At 35.8% G+C, this 26,019-nt stretch overlaps 1 protein-coding gene across 1 annotated transcript in view; it reads right to left on the reverse strand.

Annotated features, from left to right (window-relative positions):
• JAK2 (Janus kinase 2) overlaps positions 1-26,019 on the reverse strand; it is a 146,904-nt gene that overhangs the window by 43,276 nt on the left and 77,609 nt on the right. The window contains exons 6-8 of the mRNA XM_037019023.2: positions 25,301-25,446; positions 12,515-12,836; positions 11,617-11,736 (exon numbers count right to left, since the gene is read on the reverse strand). Of these exons, the coding sequence (XP_036874918.1) occupies positions 11,617-11,736; positions 12,515-12,836; positions 25,301-25,446 (588 nt within the window). The remainder of the gene's footprint in view (positions 1-11,616; positions 11,737-12,514; positions 12,837-25,300; positions 25,447-26,019) is intronic.

Here is a 26,019-nt window from a genome sequence, read left to right on the forward strand (position 1 = left end):
AAGGAGAGAAGTGTGTGATACATTTGAACTATAAAAGATATTTCATAAAAACAATTAGGCCATACAAAAGATACCATAAACACTGTTAAATGGAGATTAAAGATGGTGGCATGAGAGTTGAGACAGAGGCTTCCTCCAAAAACTGCATATAATATGAAAATATCATTAATACAACTAATCCTGAAAGAACAACAGGAAAGAAGACTGCTCCAGTGTACATACACCTGGAGAAAAGAATAAACCTCACAGAACAGGGTAACATACCAAAGCCATGGCCTGGTGGAACCAAGCCATTACCCCACCCCAGCTCACCAGCAGATAGAAGAGAAACGGAGTGGGGAAGGAGTGGAGGCCTGGGACTGCTGAACACCTAGTTCTGGAGATCTGCTCTGAGAGCACAAACCTACAATACACGGTGCTCTCATGATTAGTGGGGGTTGGAAAGCTAAGACAGGGAGAATACCTGGAGACACTGAGATTCTAGCCACTTGTGGAAAACAGGGAACCATATCCAGATGCTCTGGGACAAAAGAAAGGCGGGCAGTCTGAGAGACTTGCTAACAGCGAGAGGGCTGCTAAAGGGGCAAGGATTGCACAAAGCATACTGCTCAGGAGAAAGGAAATGTAGACAAAATTGTCTGGGTGCACTCTGCCCATCAGGTTGGGAACTTTCACGATCTTCAGGAGCTCCAGCTCCCTAGCTGGCAATGCAGCTCCAAGGCCCTCCTCTGTGACACGCAGCCTGCTGTGCCTTCATCCTGAACAGCCTGCACCAGGCTCGCACAACCGCAAACCCTGCCCTGGCATTGGGACAGCCAGAGGGAAACCCCACCTACACCAGCTAAAAATGCAAAGCATAGAGGCTTCTACATGTGTGCTCATCAAACTGATTCTGACAGTGGAGACAGCATAGCAGCCGGAAAGCAGGAAACAGCTCTTTTGTCCCCCCAGGCACAAAGACCGCTCCCCTATGACCCTTGACATTGTTCCAGGGGCTGAGCAGCTCCAGAGAGTAGAGCTTCTGGGCACTAAAGGGTGCCATATACAAATATTAAACATGAAATGAACCTGATTCAAAGCGAATTATAAATATACCAGAAAAAGAGCCAAATGAAATTGACTTCATGAATGCTCCTGAAAGATTCCAAAATAAAATTATAAAAATGCTAATGTCGGAGGAGCCAAGATGGCAGCATGAGAAGGGCAGCATAAATCTCCTCCCAAAACCATACATATTTTTGAAAATACAACAAATACAACTATTCCTAAAAGAGAGACCAGAAGATACAGTACAACAATCAGGCTACATCTACACCTGAGAGAAATCAGTGCCTCACGAAGGGGGTAAGATACAAGCTGCGGCCAGGTGGGACCTGAGCACACCCCCCACCCCAGCTCACTGGCAGGAGGAGAAGAGGCAGAGCGGGGAGGGAGTGGGAGCCCAGGACTGCTAAATACCCAGCCCTACTCATCCACACCAGAGCACACACACACAGTGCGTGGCATGCTGGATACTAGGGAAATGGAACAGTAAAACATGCAAGTGGGTTCCCACAACTGGTGCCCCTGGGACAAAAGAAAAGCACGTGCTTTTTGAAAGTCTTAAAGGGACAGGAGCCTCACAGCTGAATGGAAACGTCCAGGCACACTCAGCCCAGCAACTGGGAATCCTGGGGAACTCCAGGCACCCTAACCCCCTGCACGGCAGTGCAGCTCTGAGGCCCCTCACAGTGATAAACAGCCTCCTCCCTGTTCCAAATGTGGCTCAGCACCGCCATAGGGGAGCAGAAGCCTGAGACCAGCCACACACACAGCAGCCATGCAGTCTCCTCCACAGACGCCCAGGCCAGACCCACAGACCCCGTCAGTGTGCACAAGCCGCTAGGGGTCACTGTTCTCACAGGAGAAGAAGGCAATGAGCAAGTGGGAAGGGACTTTGTTCTCCCAGCTGACACATGCGACAACTGCCCACAACTACCTCTATTGCCATGAAAAGGTAGAAGAATTTGATCCAGACCAGAATCACACAGATATCCCCTGAGAGGGAACCTGAGGAGATATAGTTAACCAATTTTCCTGCAAAAGAAATGAAAATAAAGGTCATAACCATGCTGATGGACCTACAGAGAAAAAAACAAGAGCTAAGGAGGGAGAATACAGAAGTAAAACAATCTCTGGAAGGACTTAAAAGCAGACTGGATGAGGTGCAAGGGGCTGTTAATGGAATAGATATCAGAGAACAGGAATGCGGAGAAGCTGATGCAGAGAGAGATAAAGGATCTCCGGGAATGAAAGAATATTAAGAGAACTGTGTGACCAATCCAAATGGAAAAATATCCACATCATAGGGGTACCAGAAGAAGAAGAGAGAGAAAGAGAGATATAAAGTGTATTTGAAGAAAGAATTGCTGAAAACTTCACCAAACTTGGGGAGGAAATAGTCGCTCAGACCACAGAAGCACACAGAACTTCCAACAGAAGAGACCCAAGGAGGACAACACCAAGACACATAATAATTAAAATGGCAAAAATCAAGGAAAAGGACAGAGTATTAAAGGCAGCCAGAGAGAGAGAAAAGGTCACCTACAAAGGAAAACACATCAGGCTATCATCAGACTTCTCAACAGAAACCTTACAGGCCAGAACAGAATGGCATGATATATTTAATGCAATGAAACAGAAGGGCCTTGAACCAAGGATACTGTATCCAGCACAATTATCATTTAAATATGAAGGAGGGATTAAACAATTCTCAGACAAGCAAAAGTTGAGGGAATTTGGCTCCTACAAACCACCTCTACAGGGTATTTTAGAGGGACTGCTCTAGATAGAAGCACTCCTAAGGCTAAATAGATGTCACCAGAGATAATAAAATCACAGCAAAGAAAGCAGATCAACCAAATACTAACTAAAGGCAAAAAATAAAATCAACTACCCACAAGAGCAGTCAAAGGAAACATAAAAGAGCACAAAATAAAACACCTAACATATAAAGAATGGAGGAGGAAGAATAAGAAGAGAGAGAAATAAAGAATCATCAGCTGTGTTTATAATAGCTCAATAAGTGAGTTAACTTAGACAGTAAGATAGTAAAGAAGCTAAGCTTGAAACTTTGGTAACCACGAATCTAAAGCCTGTAATGGCAATAAGTACATATCTTTCAATAATCACTCTAAGTGTAAATGGACTGAATGGACCAATCAAAAAACACACTGTATAGAATGGATAAAAAAGCAAGACCCATCTACATGCTGCTTACAAGAGACTTACCTCAAACCCATAGACACACACAGACTAAAAGTCAAGGGGTGAAAAAAGATATTTCATGCAAACAACAAGGAGAAAAAAGCAGGTGTTGCAATACTAGTATCAGACAAAATAAAACTTCAAAACAAAGAAAGTAACAATACATAAAGGAGGACATTACTTAATGATAAAGGGGTCAGTCCAACAAGAGGATATAACCATTATAAATACATATGCACCCAATACAGGAGCACCAACATATGTGAAACAAATACTAACAGAATAAAAGGAGGAAATAGAATGCAATGCATTCATTTTAGGAGACTTCAACACACCACTCACTCCAAAGGACAGAGGCACCAGAAAGAAAATAAGTAAGGACACAGAGGCACTGAACAACACACTAGAAAAGATGGACCTAATAGACATCTATAGAACTCTACACCCAAAAGCAGCACGATACACATTCTTCTCAAGTGCACATGGAACATTCTTCAGAATAGACCACATAATAGGCCACAAAAAGAGCCTCAGTAAATCAAAAAAGATTGAAATTCTACCAACCAACTTCTCAGACCACAAAGGTATAAAACTAGAAATAAATTGTACAAAGAAAGCAAAATGGCTCACAAACACATGGAGGCTTAACAACATGCTCCTAAGTAATCAATGGATCAACGACCAAATTAAAATAGAGACCAAGCAATATATGGAAACAAATGACAACAACAACACAAAGCCCCAACTTCTGTGGGATACAGCAAAAGCTGTCTTAAGAGGAAAGTATATAGCAATCTAGGCATATTTAAAGAAGGAAGAACAATTCCAAATGAATAGTCTAATGCCACAATTATCGAAATTGGAAAAAGAAGAACAAATGAAGCCTAAAGTCAGCAGAAGGAGGGACATAGTAAAGATCAGAGAAGAAATAAATAAAATTGAAAAGAACAAAACAATAGAAAATATCAATGAAACCAAGAGGTGGTTCTTTGAGAAAATAAACAAAATAGATAAGCCTCTTGTCAAACTTATTAAGAGAAAAAAAGAATCAACACACATCAACAGAATCAGAAACGAGAAAGGAAAAACCATGAGAGACCCCACAGAAATACAAAGAATTTTTAGAGAACACTATAAAAATCTATATGCTATTAAGCTGGAAAACCTAGAAGAAATGGACAACTTCCTAGACAAATACAACCTTCCAAAACTGACCAAGGAAGAAACAGAAAATCTAAATAGACCAATTACCAGCTAAGAAATTGAAGCAGTAATCAAAAAACTACCCCAGAGCAAAACCCCCAGGCCAGATGGATTTACCATGGAATTTTATCAGACATACAGAGAAGACATAATACCCATTCTCCTTAAAGTTTTCCAAAAAATAGAAGAGGAGGGAATACTTCCAAACTCATTCTATGAGGTCAGCATCACTCTAAGTCCAAAACCAGGCAAAGACACCACAAAAAAAGAAAATTAAAGACCAATATCCCTGATGAACATACATGCAAAAATACTCTATAAAATATAAGCAAATTGAATTCAAAAATACATCAAGAGGATAAAGCACCATGACCAAGTGGGATTCATCTCAGGGATGCAAGAATGGTACAACATTCGAAAATCCATCAACATCATACACCACATCAACAAAAAGAAGGACAAAAACCATGTGATCATCTCCATAGATGCTGAAAAAGCATTTGACAAAATTCAACATCCATTCATGATAAAAACTCTCAACAAAATGGATATAGAAGGCAAGTACCTCAACATAATAAAGGCCATGTATGACAAACCCACAGCCAACATCATACTTAACAGTGAGAAGCTGAAAGCTTTTCACCTAAGATTGGGAACAAGATAAGGATGCCCACTCTCCCCACTTTTATTTGACATAGTATTGGAGGTCCTAGCCACAGCAATCAGACAACACAAAGAAATAAAATGCATCCCGACTGGTAAGGAAGAAGCCAAACTGTCACTCTTTGCAGATGCCATGATATTGTACACATAAAACCATAAGGAATCCACTCTGAAACTACTAGAACTGATATGGGAATTCAGCAAAGTTGCAGGATACAAGATTAATACACAGAAATCTGTTGCATTCCTATATACTAACAATGAACTAGAAGAAAGAGAAATTAGAAAAACAATTTCATTCAGAATTGCATCAAAAAGAATAAAACATCTAGGAATAAACCTAACAAAGAAAATGAAAGACCTATACCCTGAAAATTACAAGACTCTCTTAAGAGAAATTAAAGAGACACTAATAAATGGAAATCCTTCCCATGCTCTTGGGTACGAAGAATTGTCAGAATGGCCATTCTGTCTAAAGCAATCTTCCAACTCAATGCAATCCTATTAAAATACCAACAACATTCTTCAACGAACTGGAACAAATAGTTTTAAAAGTCAAATGGAACTACAAAAGACCCTGAATACCCAAAGCAATCCTGAGAAGGAAGAAAAAAGCAGGGGGGAATCTCGCTTCCCAACTTCAAGCTCTACTACAAAGCCACAGTAGTCAAGACAATTTAGTACTGGCATAGGAACAGACCAGTGGAACAGAATAGAGAGTCCAGATATTAACCCATGCTTATATGTTCAATTAATATATGATAAAGGAGCCATGGATATACAATGGGGAAATGACAGCCTCTTCAACAGCTGGTGTTGGCAAAACTGGACAGCTACATGTAAGAGATACTCAAATTAAAACCACAATGAGGTATCACCTCACACCAGTTAGGATGGCCAGCATCCAAAAGACAAACAACAACAAATGTTGGCAAGGATGTGGAGAAAGGGGAACCCTCCTACACTGCTGGTGGGAATGTAAATTAGTTCAACCATTATGGAAAGCAGTATGGAGGTTCCTCAAAAAACTAAAAATAGAAATTCCCTTTGACCCAGGAATCCCATTCCTTGGAATTTACCCAAAGAATACAACTTCTCAAATTCAAAAAGACATATGCACCCCTATGTTTATAGCAATTTTTACAATAGCCAAGATATGGAAGCAATCTAAGTGTCCATCAGCAGATGAATGGATAAAGATGTGGTACATATACACAATGGAATACTATTCAGCCAAAAGAAACAAACAAATCCTACCATTTGCAACAACATGGATGGAGTTGGAGGATATATTATGTTCAGTGAAATAAGCCAGGCTGAGAAACACAAGTGTGAAATGATTTCCCTCATTTGTGGAGTATAACAAATAAGCAAAACTAAAGGAATAAAACAGCAGCAGACTCAAAGACTCCAAGAAGGGACTAGTGGTTACCAAAAGGGATGGGTGTGCGAGGGCAGGTGGAGAGGGAGGGAGAAGGGGATTGAGGGGTATTATGTTTAGTAGACATGTTCTGAGGGTTCTTGGGGAAAAATAGTGTAGCACAGAGAAGGCAAATAGTGAATCTGTGGCATCTTACTACACTGCAGGACACTGACTGCAATGGGGTATGGGTGGGGACTTGATAATATGGGTAAATGTAGTAACCACATTGTTTTTTCATGTGAAACCTTCCTAAGAGTGTATATTAATAATACCTTAATAAGAAAAAAAAGAATAAATAAACAAATAAAGGTAATGGATTACTCCTCCCCCTCCCAAAACAAATAAACAAATAAATAAATAAAGCTGCTAGAAAAAAAAAGTTAAATTATTTGTAAAAGAAAAGATGCTCCACATCACTGTACAGCAAAGGATTCATAAGAAATAAATACAGAGGGGCAAAAAGCTATAAATCAATTAAAAATAGAAAACTACTCATAGGATGTGAAAAGATAATCCACAAAAGAAAAAAGAACAAACATCTGAGTTACAAATCTGAGAAACTGATCAATCTCAAGTTCTCTAAGAAAATAAAATATAAAAATAGGATAGCAATATTTGTCCACTAATTTCACAAAAAATTAAAAGATTGATAACATCCAAGGATACTACAATGAGCATGGGGTGCAGATATCCCTTTAAGATAGTGGTTTGTTTCTTTCAGATACCCAGAAGTAAAATTGCTAGATCAACAAGCTAAATTTTATGGGAAGTTAATTTTACCACATTTTTTAAAAAAGATAAAGAGAAAAAAGTGCCAGAGTAAAAGTAAGAGGATAGTTTTTTAAAAGTGCAATATAGACTGGGAAAATGCAACAATAAGTAAAAATTAATTAACTTTCTTATATCCAGCAATAAGTTGTTAGAACAATATATCGAGAAAAAGTCCTTAATCCTAATAAGTGATAGAAAAACTACAGTGTATCAGTAAAAAACATGATGTATCAATATGAATAAAACTATTTAAAGTTACTGAAAACATAAAATAATACTTAGGTACAAGAAGAAATACACGTATCCCTTAAACAGAAAATGTAATATGGTAAAGAAATGTCAATTCTTTCTAAATTAACCTTTAGAGCAATTCCAACAAAATGTCAATGTAATATTTTAAGGAATTTAGGAATACCCAACAAACAAGGTAGTGTCAACAATTAAGAGCTTAGTTATCAATTCATACATTTGGGTTTAATTGGCCCTATCACTTACTCTAACAGTGTGAACTTGAAAAGTTACTTAACCTATCTGCATTGGAAACTTAAAAGCCATCAAATCCAAATACCATTTCATTAAAAAATTCTTTATGTTACTAAGGATGTTCACAGTAGCATCAATTAACCCTTCTAGAAATATTTATTCTATAAATACCACATTTATAGAATACAGGTATGCTTCATTTTATTGTGCTTACAGATACTGCAATTTTTATAAATTAAAAGTTTGTTCCAACCCTGTGTATAGCAAGTCATTGGACATCATTTTTTCAACAGCATTTGCTCACTTTATGTCTCTGTGTCACATTTCAGTATTTTTCATAATATTAAACTTTTTCATTATTATTATTATATTTATTATGGTGATCTGTGTTCAATAATCTTTGATGTTACTACTGCTATTGTTTTGGGGCACCACGAACCACACCCATATAAAACAGCAAACTTAACTGATAAATGTATATGTCTACTCCACCATTCCCTGTCTTTTTTCTCACCCTCTTCAGGGCTCCGTATTCTGAGACATAACAATATTGAAATTAGGCAATCAATAAGCCTACAATGGCCTCTAAGTGTTAAAGTGAAGGGAAGAGTCATTTGCACATCTTTCACTTTAAATCAAAAGCTAGAAATGAATGTTTAGTAAGGAAGGCATGTCAAAAGCTAAGGTAGGCTGAAAACTAGGCCTCTTGTACCAAACAGTTATACAAGTTATAAATGCAAAGGAAGAGTTCTCTAAGGAAATGGAAAGTGCTACTCCAGTGAATACACAAATGATAAGACTATGAAACAGCCTTATTGCTGATAGGGAGAAAGTTTCAGTGGTCTGGGTAGAATATCAAATCAGCTACAACATTCCCTTTAGCTCAAAGCCTAGGCCAGAACAAGGCTGTAACGGTCTTCAATTCTATGAAGGCTTAGAGAGATGAGGAAGCTACAGAAGAAAAGTTTGAAGCTAATAGACATTGTTTTGTGCGGTTTAAGAAAAGCCATTTTCTGTAACATAAAGGTGCAGGGTGAAGCAGCAAGTGCTGATGTAGAAGCTACAGGGAGTTATCCAGAAGGTCTACCTAAGATAATTCACGAAGTGGCTACACTGAACAACAGGTTTTCAACATAAATGAAAGAAACTTATATTGGAAGAAGATGTCATCAAGGACTCTCACAGTTTGAGAGGAGAAATCAATGCCTGGCTTCAAAGCTTCAAAGGATAGGCTGACTCTCTTTTTAAGAGCTGCTGCCACTGGTGACTTTAAGTTGAAGCCAATACTCATTGACCATTCTGAAAATCTTAGGGTCTTTAAGAATTATACTAAATCTACTCTGCCTATGCTCTGTAAATGAAATAACCAAGCCTAGATGACAGCACATCTGCTTACACGATTTATTGAATATTTTAAGTCCACTGTTGAGACCTACTGCTTAGAAAAAGATTTTCTTCAAAGTATTCCTGCTCATTGGCAATGGACCTGGTCACCCAAGAGCTCTGATGGAATCTGACATGACATTAATGTTGTCTTCATGCCTGCTAACACATCTATTCTGTAGTTCATGGATCAAGGAGTCATTTCAACATTCAAGCCTTATTATTTAAGAAATACATTTCATAAGGCTAGAGCTGCCATAGATAGTGATTCCTCTGATGGATCTGGGCAAAGTTAATGGAAAACCTGCTACAAAGGATTCACCATTCTAGATGTCATTATGAACATTCATGATCCATGAGAAGACAAAATATCAACATGAACGGGAGTTTGGAAAAAGTTTATTCCAATCTTCATGGATGATTTTAAGGGGTTCAAAAGTTCAGTGGAGGAAGTAATTGCAGATATGGTGGTAGAAAGAGCAAGAGAGCTAGAATTAGAAGTAGAGCCTGAAGATGTGCAGAATTACTGCCATCTCATGATAAAATTTGAACAGATGAAAAGTTGCCTCTTATGGATGAGCAAAGAAAGTAGTTTCTTGAGATAGAATCTACTCCTGGTAAAGATGCTCTGATGATTGTTAAACTGACAATAAAGAATTAGAGTATTTCATAAAAGTAGGTGATAAAGCAGTGACAGGGTTTGAGAGAACTGACTCCATTTTTTTTGTTTTTCAAATACGTTTTTTTAAATTAAAGTATCATTGATAATACAATCTTATGAAGGTTTCACATGAACAATCTTGTAGTTTCAACATTCACCCATGTTATCAAGTCCTCACCACCCCCCGTTCCCATTGCAGTCACTGTCTTATCAGAGTAGTAAGATGCTATAGAGAGGACAGACTCCAATTTTGAACGAAGTTCTACTGTGGATAAAATGCTATCAAACAGCCTTGCATGCTTCAGAGAAATAATTCATGAAAGGAAGAGTCAGTCAATGTGGCAAACTTCACCGTTTTCTTATTTTAAGAAATTGCCAGTCATTCCAACTTTCAGGAACCACCACCCTGATCAATCAGCAGGCAAGATCAACATCAACACAGGATCTTCCACCAGCAAAAACTGTGACTCACTGAAAATTCAGGTGCTGGTTAGTGCTTTTTAGTGATAACGTAGTTTTAAATTAAGGTATGTACATTGCTTTTTTAAGACATAATGCTTTTGCACACTTAATAGACTACAGGGTAGTGTAAACATAATTTTTATGTGCACTGGGAAACCAAAAAATTTATTTGACTGACACTATGGCAATATTCACTTTACTGCAGTGATCTAGAACCAACCTGCAATATCTCTGACGTCTGCCTGTAAATATTTATGTGTATCTATAGAATACACAGTGTATTTGTGGTATTTAGAGAATAAATATTTCTTCTATTAATTCCACATTGGAGTTGAAAATTATTAATCATCCTTTCATTTATCCATGAAGTAGTTTTCAAACTCTTTCTAAACTAGGCTCTGAGCATTGTGCAAGGGGCAGGGAGTAAAAACACACACATAAAAATAGTCCTTAACTTCAAAAACTTCATAGTCTAGTAGGTAGTAGTAGCATACTATCATATTTTTATTTAAAAATAGAAAAGTGTACTGACTAAAGTGAGTTGCAAGTTAGTTATAATTTTGGTAATATTAATCCTAAAATATTACCTAAAAAATGGTAATATTTACCTAAAAGGTAAAATTTAATCCTACCAGACAAGTAGGTCACATAGATATGTAAGTTAAAAGAGCAAATAGCATTAATGTGACATTTCAAGCCATTATTTAAGGTCAATAAATACCTCAGTCAAAAAAAAAAAAAAACCAAAGGCAGATAAATAAAAAAATCTAAGAGCAGAGTATAAAGGAATTCGTTTCTTCTGTTCAATTAAAATAAGTGGGATGTCTGAAGCCATTTAAAGAAAGAGAAAGGATTAATATTTTAGAATCAATCATGTCTTACAGCTTAGGTGAGGCTGACTTGGTATTGGTTTATATTTTGTTATATAAGCTTCAGAAAACATTGTTTTGATTTTTCTACTTTAATTAGGCAGTATGACTGGTATTATGCACATGTCTATTGGCCAAAAAAAGATTGTAGTCAGGAATGAGCATTACAACAGGGAACTAACACAACCCAGGATGGGGGAAAAAGTATCTTCTGCTTTGCTAATCAGAAAAATGAGTGAAAAATACATTAATGTACAAGAAACTCAGTAGGAAGATGATACAAAAGGTCAGATATCACCAAAAAGCTTACTAAACTGATGTTTATGTTTTGAGCTATATTTAAAACTATAATCAAACTTCCTACAATAAAATATATTTGGTATTAAGATTGTGAAATACTTTTTATGACAACTGTTAAACATAATCATTATTTAATTATAAAGCAAACTTACCAGATTTTTACCATCTTGCTTATGGATAGTTACAATTCTGCTTTCATTTGAAACTTCTTGGCTTGCTTGCTTAATAGTGACATCAATAATATCAGGAAAATCACAATATAACTGTAAATCCTGTAATTAAGAGTACTTGAAATTAAAAACATGTGGAATTTATAGAACCATTTTAAAACAAGTCTTATGAAAGATAACATTCATTCCAAATTCTTTAGAAAAGTATTGATAGCCATAAGTAACTACTAAAAAGCATTCTTTTCCTCAATGATCTAAACCAAGGGCTTCACACCTTGGCTTTAACTTAAAAATGAGAACATTAAATGGTGCCAGGAATCTAAAGTATGCTACAATATCTTTCAATCCAATCAACATTAATAGAAATTACTTCCAGAAAATTGAGAGCTGAACTATCAAAGGATGAAAATTTTTAAATGATTAAATCTCTAATAATAATCTAACAACAACATAGGTATGAAGAAACTTAAAACATGTAATGCAAACCTGAAAAAAAGCTAAATTATTTTACAGGTATACATCATCATAAAATTAATCTTTTTCAATTAATTAAACTTATCAATGTCTTCTATTATCAATAATAGTAAAAAAAAAGGAGGCAAAAGTACTTTAAAAATCACTTTTAGAATTCAAGCTTTTTCTGAAAATATAAAAACACCATCATTATTTTGTCATAAGAAAATGTTTTAAAACCCCTTTAAAAACAATGAGAAAACAGCTACAGATAAGGCTTTAATGGTTTCACATTATTAAAAACTTCCACTTCTATCAATGAGAGAAAATAAGTCCAAGACCATGTTTCAAATAACTAAAATTACTTTGCTTCTATTGCCATTCTACTTAAATTAACAAAGAATGAGAACATATCATTAAGGATTACCTGTTCTGTCAGTGTCTCACTTTCTTTAAGTTTCCCTCTTGACCACTGAATTCCACCGTTTCCAGTTATTACAATGGTTGCAAAAATCTCCTCACCTGAAGGACCTCTTCCAGGTTCTTTTACTTCAAACTGCTCTGTGTAGAAGGCAGACTGAAGAGTTTCCAGATTTATAAGATACTTAAGTTTCAAGTTTCTGGCAGTGGCTTTACAATGGCTGAATTGCTCAATGAATCTGCGAAATCTGTACCTTATTCTCTTCCTTGTCAAAATATGATAGTCTTGGATCTTTGCTCGAACACATTTTGGTAAGAATGTCTTGTAGCTAGTAAAGAGCACACACAGAAAACCAAAAAGAAATTGAAAGATAAGTCTAAAACAAAAATTAAAAGAGAAATTACCACCTTTCTCTGTGATAGGTAAGTGCTATAGTATGACACAGTTAGTCAAATGGAGAAAGATAACATAGCCACCACCCATATAATACAAAACCTTAAGGTTGCCAAGGTTTAACTATGAGCCCTCTTAATTTTTTTTTTTTTTTTTGCTATACTCTTTCTCTCTAGATACTATGTATACAAATGACTATGATATCTCTATCTGTAGCCCTGGCCTCTAAACTCCAGATGCACATCTTCCATAGTCAAATCAATTTACCCACTTAATCTGGATGCTTCAAAAGCTCATCAAACAATGTGTTAAACCAAATGCATATGTCCCCCTAATACTCTCCCAAAAAGATCCTCTAACAGAATTCCATATGTAAGTAAAGAGCACTACAATTCATTAAAGCTGCAAGCCCCAGAAACCCACAAATCATATTTTACACCACCTTCTTCCTCAACTCCCATTATTCAATCCATCATGACATTCCCTTGCTTTTACTTTCTAAATATTTCTCTTACTTGCCTGTTTTTCTCATTACTAACCAATTCAACTGCATCTCCTAGAGGGACTATTACAATGGCCTCACTCTTTGACAACCTGCATTTCCATTTACTCTTAATATCCTCTCATTTTTTTAATACACTGGAGTCATTTTTAAGTGGGATCTTTTAAAAATACAAATCTAATCATTTCACCGTTGCTTAATATTCTTGCATGGTATCTTATATCTTAGTGTTCTTAACCTTGTCAATATGACTTTCAGATTCTACCTGGGTCTTACTTTTGAGATAAAAAAATAAGTAGAATTTAGTGGGTGGCAAGAGATAAGCGACGGAGACATAGAGACTCATGGAAAACGTCTTGCAGCAGAAAGGAGCACGGAAAGAATGAAGATAATCAGTATAGCTAGAGCCTCATCTCCTACCAACTCTCGGAGCTCTAGCTACAATGACTCGCTTCACTCTTTCCATGCTCCTTGCTTCTACATGGCCTTTTCCATGAGTCTCTAACACTCCATTCCTTTATCCCTCTCTACTGATTAAATTCTTATTTTTCAGATCTCAAAAATCACACTCTGTTCCTTTTAAAAGCAATGACATATTTGTAAGTAAACAAATATATAAAATTTATAAAAGCCTGGACAGCATATAAGAACCTAAGTTTAGAATAAACACTAAAAATGTGATTGAAAGATATAGTTGCTTCCCCTTTCTCTACAACCTTGCCAACATTTGTTGTTGTTTGTCTTTTCAATGATGGTGATCCTTACTGGTGTGAGGTAATATCTCATTGTGGTTTTAATTTGCATTTCTCTGATGACAAGCGATGTGAAGCATATTTTCATGTGTCGGCCATCTGAATTTCTTCTTTAGAGAACTGTCTATTCAGCTCCTCTGCCCATTTTTTAATTGGATTATTTGCTTTTTGTTTGTTGAGGTGTGTGAGCTCTTTATATATTTTGGATGTCAACCCTTTATCGGATCTGCCATTTATGAATATATTCTCCAATACTGTAGGATACTTTTTTTTTCTGTTGATGGTGTCTTTTGCTGTACAGAAGCTTTTCAGCTTGATAGAGTCCCACTTTCATTTTTGCTTTTGTTTCCCTTGCCCAGGGAGATATGTTCATGAAGAAGTCACTCATATTTATGTCCATGAGATTTTTGCCTATGTTTTTTTCTAAGAGTTTTATGGTTTCATGGCTTACATTCAGCTCTTTGATCCATTTCGAATTTACTTTTGTGTATGGGGTTAGACAGTGATCCAGTTTCATTCTCTTACATTTAGCTGTCCAGTTTTCCCAGCACCATCTGTTAAAGAGACTGTCATTTTCCCATTGTAAGTCCATGGCTCCATTATCATATATTAATTGGCCATATATGTTTGGGTTAATGTTTGGAGTCTTTATTCTGTTCCGCTGGTCTGTGGCTCTGTTCTTGTGCCAGTACCAAATTGTCTTGATTACTGTGGCTCTGTAGTAGAGCTTGAAGTTGGGGAGCAAGATCCCCCTCACTTTATTCTTCCATCTCAGGATTGCTTTGGCTATTCGGGATCTTTGGTGGTTCCATATGAATTTTTTAACTATTTGTTCCAGTTCATTGAAGAATGCTGTTGGTAAATCGATAGGGAAGACATCAAATCTGTATATTGCTTTGGGCAAGATAGACATTTTGACGATATTAATTCTTCCTAGCCACGAGCATGGGATGAGTTTCCATTTGTTAGTGTCCTCTTTAATTACTCCTAAGAGTGTCTTATAGTTTTCAGGGTATAGGTCTTTCACTTTCTTGGTTAGGTTTATTTTGATGCTATTGTGAATGGAATTGTTTTCCTGATTCCTCTTTCTATTAGTTCATTGTTAGTGTATAGGAAAGCCACAGATTTCTGTGTGTTAATTTTGTATCCTGCAACTTTACTGAATTCTGATATTAGTTCTAGTAGTTTTTGGAGTGGAGTCTTTAGGGTTTTTTATGTACAATATCATGTCATCTACAAATAGTGACAGTTTGACTTCTTCTTTACCAATCTGGATTACTTGTATTTCTTTGTTTTGTCTAATTGTCATGTCTAGGACCTCCAGTACTATGTTTAATAACAGTGGGGAGAGTGGGTGTCCCTGTCTTGTTCCCAATCTCAGAGGAAAAGCTTTCAGCCTCTTGCTGTTCAGTACGATGTTAGCTGTGGGTTTATCATATATGGCCTTTATTATGTTGAGGTACTTGCCCTCTATGCCCATTTTGTTGAGAGTTTTTATCATGAATGGATGTTGAATTTTGTTGGATGCTTTTGAAGCATCTATGGAGATGATCATGTGGTTTCTGTCCTTCTTTTTATTTATGTTGTGGATGATGTTAATGGATTTTCGAATGTTGTACCATCCTTGCATCCCTGGCATGAATCCCACTTGCTCATGGGGTATGATCCTTTTGATGTATTTTTGAATTCAGTTTGCTAATATTCTGTTGAGTATTTTTCCATCTACATTCATCAGGGATATTGGTCTGTAGTTTTCTTTTTTTGTGGGGTCTTTGCCTGGTTTTGGTATTAGGGTGATGTTGGCTTCGTAGAATGAGTTTGGGAGTATTCACTCCTCTTCTGTTTTTTGGAAAACTTTAAGGAGAATGGGTATTATGTCTTCTCTGTATGTCTGATAAAATTCCAAAGTGAATCCATCTGGCCCAGCGGTTTTGTTCTTGGGTAGTTTTTTGATTACCGCTTCAATTTTGTTGCTGGTAATTGGTCTGTTTAGATTTTCTGTTTCTTTCTGGGTCAGTCTTGGAACGTTGTATTTTTCTAGGAAGTTGTCCATTTCTCCTAGGTTTTCCAGTTTGTTAGCATATAGGTTTTCATAGTATTCTCTAATAATTCTTTGTATTTCTGTGGGGTCCATCGTGATTTTTCCTTTCTCGTTTCTGATTCTGTTGATGTGTGCTGACTCTCTTTTCCTCTTAATAAGTCTGGCTAGAGGCTTACCTATTTTGTTTATTTTCTCAAAGAACCAGCTCTTGGTTTCATTGATTTTTTCTATTGTTTTATTCTTCTCAATTTTATTTATTTCTTCTCTGATCTTTATTATGTCCCTCTGTCTGCTGACATTAGGCCTCATTTGTTCTTCTATTTCCAATTTCAATAATTGTGACATTAGACTATTCATTTGGGATTGTTCTTCCTTCTTTAAATATGCCTGGATTGCTATATACTTTCCTCTTAAGACTGCTTTTGCGGCGACCCACAGAAGTTGGGGCTTTGAGTTATTGTCATTTCTTTCCATATATTGCTGGATCTCCATTTTAATTTGGTCATTGATCCATTGATTATTTAGGAGCATGTTGTTAAGCCTCCATGTGTTTGTGAGCCTTTTTGCTTTCTTTGTACAATTTATTTCTAGTTTTATACCTCTGTGGTCTGAAAAGTTGGTTGGTAGGATTTCAATCTTTTGGAATTTACTGAGGCTCTTTTTGTGGCCTAGTATGTGGTCAATTGTGGAAAATGTTTCATGTGCACTTGAGAAGAATGTGTATCCTGTTGCTTTTGGATGTAGAGTTCTATAGATGTCTATTAGGTCCATCTGTTCTAGTGTGTTGTTCAGCGCCTCTGTGTCCTTACGTATTTTCTGTCTGGTGGATCTGTCTTTTGGAGTGAGTGGTATATTAAAGTCTCCCAAAATGAATGCATTGCAATCTGTTTCCTCCTTTAATTCTGTTAGTATTTGTTTCACATATATTGGTGCTCCTGTATTGGGTGCATATATGTTTATAATGGTTATATCCTCTTGTTGCACTGCGCCCTTTATCATTATGTAGTGTCCTTCTTTATCTCTTGTTACTTTCTTTGTTTTTAAGTCTATTTTGTCTGATACTTGTATTGCAACGCCTGCTCTTTTCTCCATGTTGTTTGCATGAAATATCTTTTTCCATCCATTGACTTTTAATCTATGCATGTCTTTGGATTAGAGGTGAGTGTCTTGTAAGTAGCTGCTCTACTCACGCTGCCATCTTGGCTCCTGCCCCCCCTCCCCCTGATGCTTTTCTTATATTGAGTTTTTAAAAACATTTCGTCTGATGTTTTTCTTATATTGAATTTTTGAATCCTAAAATTGAAGCTCCAAATGCTCATAAATTGAACCATGCCTTACAAACTACTATTTTTGTACCATAAAATGAAATATGCATCTTATTATTACAATTAGAGTAGGCGACTAGAAATTCTAGTATTTGCTTAGTTGTTCAGAAAGGGTGTCTAGTGATATGTAGCTCAGTAGCTACTGCAAGTGGCCTTGGCCCTGGCCTAGTGTTTGCAAATTCAGCAGACTGTTTTCTAGGCTCTTTTCATTCTCCAATTATTTCCTTCCCACCCTTTAACAAACTTGGGATTTTAAAGAGCAGATGAAGAATGAAATGGAGTGATCATTTAACAACATTTTAGTGGAAAATAGATTCTTCATTTCCTACACTTTCTATACTCCAATACCTAAGTCACAATGCCCAGTTAGGAATTGGCATACAAAAAAAATAATACATACACATGCACAAAGAGATGCACAAAAACATATAGGTGCATATGCACACATAGAGGCATGTGCTCACAGACATAGACACACCTAACAAAAGCAGAGCTGTGCCTTACATACATATTTTTTTAAATCTGGGAAAGAATATGTATTCAGTTATACTAATCACAGACCCTTACCCTACCATATATTTCTGGGAACAAAGCAGTTTATTTCACTCTGCCAAGAACTAGTAATCTGTTTTTCCACCAATCCTGAATATTTTAATACTGAATAGAGTATCTTAATTATTTCTCAGAACTGAGCACTAAATGAAAACTAAGAAAACACCAGTGACATAAATTATATTAAGAAGGCAAGCAAGGCAGGCATGTTTTTGCTTCAGGACAGATATAAGTTTTTATCCAATATTAAAATACCATGGTACAGAGACAAAAGAAAAAATAGATAAATTAGACTGTTTCAAAATTAAAACTTTCAAAATTTAAACTCTTGTCTGGCAAATGATACTTTATTCTAGAAAGTGAAAACAACCCAAAGAATGGAAAAATGTTTACATAATAATATATATATGATAACTTACATCTGGAGACCTGTATCCAGAATATACAAAGAACACCTTTAACTCAATAATAAAATATACCAAATAGCATACTTAAATGGGTAAACTTTATATATGTTAATTACATCTCAATAAAGCTGTTCTAAAATATCATGAAATTCTTGAAAAGAAATCCTGCTATTTGCAACAACATGGATGGATCTAGAGGTTATGCTCAGTGAAATAATCCAGGCAGATAAAAGACAAATACTAAATGATTTCACTCATTTGTGGAGTATAAGAGCAGAGCAAAACAAAAGGATCAAAAAAAAGCAGTAGACTCATAAACACCAAGAAGGGACTAGTGGTTACTAAAGGGGAAGGGATGGGAGGGGAGAAAAGGATTAAGGGGCACTACACATCGCAATCACAACATATGTAGGTCACTAGAACAGTACTATACCACGGAGAATACAATTAATGACTCCATGACATCTCACTACATTGATAGTGACCTCAATGGAGGGGGTGAGGGCTTGAAAACATGGGTGAATGTTGAATCACTGTTTTGTGTATGTGAAACCACCATAAGATTATCAATGATATTTTAATAAAAAATAATAATAATGAATTCAAAATATCATGTAATCTTAAAATGAATGTTTAATATCTACACAATTTTAAAAGTAAACAGAAGGAAAAAACTGATACAGAATTTTGCAGATGGATTTATATTCTGGTTAAGGGAATCAGAGAAGTACTATTACTAAACATACATTGGCTTTAGGACACTAGACTAAATAGTGCAGGGAGAAAAATTAATAGATGGCATGAATATCAAGACCTCAAAGAAACCACAATCTACACAGAACGATTGTACTAAGATTTTGGACAATACTATGCTCTCCAAAGCAGAAGTGTTGCACCACAGCATAAGCATAAAGTGGCTACATATTTATAAAATTAATCTTTAGTGGCACAAAGCTTCTCTGTTCTTCAACTGTATTCAATTTCAACTTCAATCCCTTCAGTTTCTGTTAACAATATCTAAGATACACTTGCCCTGACTGTCCTATGGGCTGGCATATAGCAGGTATTCAAAATAACTGTTAAATGAATGAATGAACAAATTAGTTAATTAATCAGTTTAATATCCTAAGAAGTGTTTGTCTGCATTGTAATAAAGATCAAGACCTTAGTGAAAATCAGAAATATTTTCGTTTTTCCTTTGGACTTTGGAATCTTTAAGATTCCTCAGTGAGTTCCTGAAACCATATAGTATGGCTTACACCCTTAGGTTTAGGCCTAACAGACAACTGCAAACAAATCAAACATATTTAAAACCAAAGAGGGAAATGTAGAAGCTGAAATTGCAAATTAGCTATGTAACTGTATTGAAGGCACTCAGCAAAGGAGTGAGTGAAACCAGTTATTGAGAGAAGGACTTAAAGAAATAAAGGGAGTTTTAACCAGAGTCATGATATCATCAAACTTTTAATCTGGTAACAGTGGAATATTTAACACATATTTACTCTTCAAACTTAAAAAAAAAAATCAAAGATTCTATGACAGTCATATAGACCATTAAAAATAATAGAGGAGTTTTAGAGCCATTAAAGCTGAGAAATAGAGGTAGTGTTTCAAAAAGTCATACTAAGCATTATTATTAAAATTTACAGAAGAGTAATCTGGAGAAAGTGGAGGGTGGATCACTTACATTAGAATATGATAGAGTTTGGAGGATTCAGGATGTCGGTGTGAGAGGTAGGACAGAGAACTCCTCCAAAATTCACATATAATAAGAAAATATAGTAAATACAACTAATCCTAAAAGAACAACAAGAAAGAAGGATGCACCAGAGGGCAAACACCTGGAGAACAGAGCAAACCTCACAAAACAGGGTAATGTACCAAAGCCTTGATTGGCTGGGACCCAAGCCCTTCCCCCACACCAGCTCAACAGCAGGAGGAAGAGAAACAGAGCAGGGAGGGGTGGAAGCCTAGGACTGCTGAACACCCAGCCCTGCAGATTTGCTTTGGGAGCACAAACCTACATTGCATGGTGCTCTGGAGATTAGTGGGGCTGGAAAGCTAAAACAGGCGGAATACTTGGAGAGACTAAGATTCCAGCCATTTGTGGTGGCCAGGGAACAAATGGACCTAATATGGATATCTACAGAACACTTCATCCAAAAGCAACAGGATACACATTCTTTTCATGTGCACATGGAACATTTTCAAGAATATATCATATACTAGGCCACAAAAAAAGACTTGGTAAATTCAAAAAGACTGAAATTGTAACAACCAGTTTCTAAGATCACAAAGGTATGAAATTAGAAAAAAACTACACAAAGAAAATGAAAAAGCCCAGAAACACATGGAGGCTTAATAACATGCTCCTAAATAGTCAATGAATCAATCACCAAATAAAAACAGAGATCAAGCAATATATGGAGACAAATGACAACAATAATTGAACACCACAAAATCTGTGGTACTCAGACAAGGCCGTGCTAAGAGGCAAGTATACTGAAATACAGGCCTACCTCAGAAAAGAAGAACAATCCCAAATGAATACTCTAAACTCACAATTAATGAAACTAGAAAAAGAAGAACAAATGAGGCACAAAGTCAGTAGAAGGAGGGACATAATAAAGATTAGAGCAGAAATAAATAAAATTGAGAATAAAACAATAGAAAGAATTGATGAAGGCAGGAGCTTGCTCTTTGAGAAAACAAAATAGATAAACCTCTAGCCAGACTTATCAAGAAAAAAAGAGAGTCTATACACATTAACAGACTCAGAAATGAGGAAGGAAAAATCACTACAGACACCACAGAAATACAAAGAATTATTAGAAAGCACTATGAAAAATTATATGCTAACAAACTGGATAACCTAGAAGAAATGGACAACTTTCTAGAAAAATACAACCTTCCAAGGCTAACCCAGAAAGAAACAGAAAATCTGAAAAGACCAATTACCATCAATGAAATCAAACTGATAATCAAAAAACTACCTAAGAACAAAATTTCTGGACCAGATAGTTTCACTGGTGAATTTTATCAAACATTTAGTGAAGACCAAACACCCATCCTCCTTAAAGTTTTCCAAAAAGTACAAGAGAAGGGAATACTCCCAAACTCATTCTATGAGGACAGCATCACTCTAATACAAAAAAACAGGCAAAGACACCACAAAAAAGAATATTACAGACCAATATCCCTGATGAACATAGATGCAAAAATACTCAACAAAATATTAGCAAATGAAATTCAAAAATACATCAAAAAGATCATCCACCATGATCAAGTTGGACATATTCCAGGGATGTAAGCATGGCACAAGATTTGAAAATCCATCAACATCATCCACTACATCAATAAAAAGAAGGTCAAAAACCACATGATCATCTCCAAAGATGCTGAAAAGCATTCGACAAAATTCAACATCTATTCATAATAAAAACTCTCAACAAAATGAGAATAGAGGGCAAGTATCTCAACATAATAAAGGCCATATATGACAAACCTACAGCCAACATTATACTTAACAGCAAGAAGCTGAAAGCTTTTCCTTTAAGATGGGAACAAAACAAGGATGCCCACTCTCCCCACTATTATTCAACATAGCTCTGGAGGTCTTAGCTATGGCAATCAGACAGCACAAAGAAATAAAAGGCATCCAGACTGACAAGGAAGAAGTTAAACTGTCCCTGTTTGCAGATGACATGATATTGTACATAAAAAACCATAAAGAATCCACTCCAAAACTATTATATCTAATATCTGAATTCAGCAAAGCTGCAGGATACAAAATTAATACACAGAAATCTGTTGCATTCCTATACACTAATGATGAACTAGCAGAAAGAGAAATCAGGAAAACAATTCCATTCACCATTGCATCAAAAAGAATAAAATACCTAGGAATAACCCTAACCAAGGAAGTGAAAGACCCATACTCTGAAAACTACAAGACACTCACAATAGAAATTTAGGAATATACCAATAAACGAAAATGCATTTTGTGCTCATGGATAGGAAGAGCTAATATTGTCAAAATGGCCATCCTACCTAAAGCAATCTACAGAGGCAATGCAATCCCTATCAAAATACCAACAGCATTCTTCAACAAACAAGAGGAAATAGTCCTAAAATTCATATGGAACCACAAAAGACCCCGAATAGCCAAAGCACTCCTGAGAAGGAAGAATAAAGAAGAGGGGATTACACTCCCTGACTTCAAGCTCTACTACAAAGCCACAGTAATCAAGACAATTTGGTACTGGCATAAGAACAGACCCATAGACCAGTGGAAAAGACTACACAGCCCAGATACAAATGCAAGTAGATATGGTCAATTGATATGATAAAGGAGCCATGGACAATGGGGAAATGACAGCCTCTTCAACAGCTGGTATTGGCAAAACTGGACACCTACAAGCAAGAGAATGAAACTGGATTATTGTCTAACCCCATACACAAAAGTAAACTCGAAATGGATCAAACACCTGAATGTAAGTCATGAAACCACAAAACTCTTAGAAGAAAAGATAGGCAAAAATATTTTGAATATAAACATGAGCAACTTTTACCTGAATGCATCTCTTCAGACAAGGTAAACAAAATCAAAATTACCAAATGGGACTACATCAAGCTAAAAAGCTTCTGTACAGCAAAGGATACCATCAGTAGAACAAAAAGGCATCCTACAGTATGGGAGAATATATTTATAAATGATATATTCAACAAAGAGTTAACATCCAAAATATATTAAGAACTCACATGCCTCAATATCCAAAAAGCAAATACCCCTATTAAAAAATCGGTGGAGGATATGAACAGACACTTCTCCAAAGAAGAAATTCAGATGGCCAACAGGCACATGAGAAGATGCTCCACATCACTAATTATCAGAGAAATGCAAATTAAAACCACAATGAGATATCATCTCACACCAGTTAGGATGGCCAACACAGAAAAGACTAGGAACAACAAATGCTGGCGAGGGTGCCGAGAAAGGGGAACCCTCCTACACTGCTGGTGGGAATGTAAACCAGTTCAACCATTGTGCAAAGCAGTATGGAGGTTCCTCAAAAAACTCAAAATAGGAATAACACTTGACACAGGAATTCCACTCCTAAGAATTTACCCTAAGAATGCAGGAGCCCAGTTTGAAAAAGACATATGCACCCCTATCTTTATCACCACACTATTTACAATAGCCAATAAATGGAAGCAACCTAAGTGTCCATCAGTAGGTGAATGGATAAAGAAGACGTGGTATATATACACAATGGAATATTATTTAGCCATAAGAAGAAAACAAATCCTACCATTTGCAAGAACATGGATGGAGGTAGAGGGTATTATGCTCAGTGAAATAAGCCAGGTGGAGAAAGAAAAGTACCACATGATTTCACTCATCTGTGGAGCATAAGAACAAAGCAAAAACTGAAGCAACAAAACAGCAGCAAACACAGAACCCAAAAATGGCCTGACAGTTACCAAAGGGAAAGGGAGTGGGGATGGTGGGGGGTAAGGGTGAGAGAACGGGAATAAGAGGCATTACGATTAGCACACATAAAGTGGGGGGTGGAGGTATGGGGAAGGCAGTATAGCACAGAAAATACAAGTAGTGACTCTATAGCATCTTACTACACTGATGGACAGTGACTGTATTGGGGTATGTGGTGGGGACTTGATAATGGGGAGAATACAGTAACCACAATGTTGCTCATGTGATTGTATATTAATGATACCAAAATTTTAAAAAAAAGAATATGATGGATCAGTTATAAGATCTGAGGATCTAATGTAAAACATTGTGACTATAATTGAAAGCACTATATTATATAATTTAAATTTGCTAAGAGAGAACTTAAATTATGTTCACACACACACAAAAACATAAATATATGAGGCGATGGATATGTTAATAAATTCAATGGGGGAAATTCTTTCACAATGTATACATATATAAAATCAATCATGGTGTACATTTTAAATATCTTATAATCTTAAATATCTTTACATATCTTAAATATCTTTGAATTACCTCAATAAAATTGAAATAAAAAAAAGAATGGAACAATTGTAAAAATCTGTATTTGTGGGCTTTACCTCAGATTAACTGAATCCAAATTCTTGAATTAGAGCCCAAGTATCTTCAATTTTTAATAGGCAATTCAGGTGATACTAATTCAAGTAAAATATGAACAGCTATTTAAGAAATACTGATTCAGATTTATACAGACAATTTGATAGCATGCTATCAGAAATTACACACCCAGGTGTTCTTTTCATTCCTTTGACCTTACCTAGCCTTTTCAGAATAAGTAAATCAAATAACAAACAGGTAGTGAACAGCTATGATATTTTCTGTAGTACTCCAACTCTTTAAAAAATTTCCTCATAAGATAAATAAGTACTCAGAAAGTATGTACAATATGATTACTACATTTAACAGTGCTGTATGATATATATGAAAGTTGTTAATAGAGCCTAAGAGTTTAATCACTTTTTTTGTATCAATGTGAGATGATGGATGTTAATTAAATTTATTGTGGTAATTAATGAAGATATACGTAAGTCAAACAATTATGCTGTACACCATCTATTTATACAATGCTATATGCCAATTGTATCTCAACAAAACAAAAAAAGGAAAAAATAATTTCTTTTGTCTCACAAAGTGTGTGTTGTATACAATGAAGAAAAGTTACCCATATGATTTTAAATTATTATAAAATCAGAAAGTATGGACAAACACAGAATATAAATAAATTATTTTAAAATGCCAAATGTTCACATTTATATATATAGATGTGCATAAGGCCATTACCTGATAGAACTATAGATGTCCAGTGGGGTCTGGTCCTTCTCTTTGGCTATTCTCATCATATCTAACACTGCCATTCCAAGACATTCTTCCTGTGTCTCATGAGTCACAGGTACTTTTATCCACCCATGCAAAAAATCATGCCGCCACTAAAAGAAAAAATATTTAGAATGAAGTATTTCACTGTTTCACTATCACCTTTTAATCTACTATTATATTTTAACCTATAACATAATTTCCAGAACATATGTGTTTAAAAATAACATCAACTCCTCCCTTAATTTTCAATTATTTTTCCAGAAAATTTTAGTAAAAATTCTTTTGCAAATGGAAACTACTTTAAGTTGGTTTCCCAATTATAGAGTACATATGACATATGACATCAAACTCTATTTCACTGCTTATATCTTCAAATTATATCTTCTACATCAAAATTACTTAAACTAAATAGTAATTAATTAATCATGTACTGAGTTCCAAATGTGTTCAAAGCACTATACTGAAGATCTTGTTGGATACCAAGAAATATAAGATGTGGTCTCAGCCCTCAAGAAGACTAAAATCTAACAGGGAAGCTAATCATGTAAACAAAAAATTATAATGCCACATACTGGATAGTAACTGCCACATTAACAGAAGCTTCAGAAACTTAAAGAAGTTGATATTACATCCAGTTAGGGTAGTCAGGGAAGGTTTCATAGAAGTTTGAAATTTCATGCTGT

Source organism: Manis javanica, chromosome 2 (assembly GCF_040802235.1).
Source record: "Manis javanica isolate MJ-LG chromosome 2, MJ_LKY, whole genome shotgun sequence".
NCBI lineage: Eukaryota > Metazoa > Chordata > Mammalia > Pholidota > Manidae > Manis > Manis javanica.